The sequence below is a fragment of the Nematocida parisii genome, assembly GCF_000250985.1.
Source record: "Nematocida parisii ERTm1 unplaced genomic scaffold supercont1.44, whole genome shotgun sequence".
NCBI classification, from domain to species: domain Eukaryota; kingdom Fungi; phylum Microsporidia; genus Nematocida; species Nematocida parisii.
In genome coordinates this window covers 1-614 of record NW_013524689.1, presented here as the reverse complement: position 1 = coordinate 614, position 614 = coordinate 1, and the positions used below count along the sequence as shown (strand labels likewise).

Below are 614 nucleotides of genomic sequence, written 5' to 3'. Positions count from 1 at the left end.
ACATAGACCAATACAACGTAAAATATAAAGTTAGTCTGTAATTACAACGCAACTAGACCAATACAACGGAACAATAAAAAAGAGCAATAATTTTATTTTATTTTATTATGTGTGTATAGCGGGCATAGTGAATCCCAAGGGGGTGTATCAGGGTAGGCAAGTGACAAAAAATAAGAAAGCAAAAGAGACCCACCAATCGAGAGAACAGAGCCAGGGCAGCAACCGGTAAAAGTCGGGCAGACACCACCCGCCCACATAAAGGCCAGAGCCAGGGGCAGCTAGCAAACAAGCACAAAAAGCACCGAACCGAGTGATAGCGCGTGAAAGCGACAGCAAGTGTGCGAGAGAGCAGCCACCAGGCACAGCGTGCATCCAATCAATAAATAAAGTGTTATTATCAAGCAAATATGCGTGTATAGTGTGTAATTAAGCAATATTTCCATATAAGTCCAGCAGGCAGGTATGATCTGTGCAAGCAGCGTATAATGAGAGAGATGCATCAGAGGCGAGGCACCCCGGCCAGAGCAGCAAGTGGCACCGGGCAAGCACGCATTCCAAGCAAGCACAGGGAGCATATTCGTGCACAGTGCAGCCACAACCCGAATACACCCCGT

General features: G+C 46.6%; 1 protein-coding gene across 1 annotated transcript; it reads right to left on the bottom strand.

Annotated features, from left to right (window-relative positions):
• Positions 1-108: 108 nt before the first annotated feature.
• On the bottom strand, positions 109-591 carry NEPG_02662 (uncharacterized protein). The gene has a single exon (XM_013205035.1). The coding sequence runs from the start codon at positions 573-575 to the stop codon at positions 279-281; it is 297 nt and encodes a 98-aa protein (XP_013060489.1). The 5' UTR covers positions 576-591; the 3' UTR covers positions 109-278.
• Positions 592-614: the final 23 nt, after the last annotated feature.

Excerpts from the sequence above, each read along its gene's own strand:
- NEPG_02662 (XM_013205035.1), bottom strand. The coding sequence starts at position 575 with ATGCTCCCTGTGCTTGCTTGGAATGCGTGCTTGCCCGGTGCCACTTGC.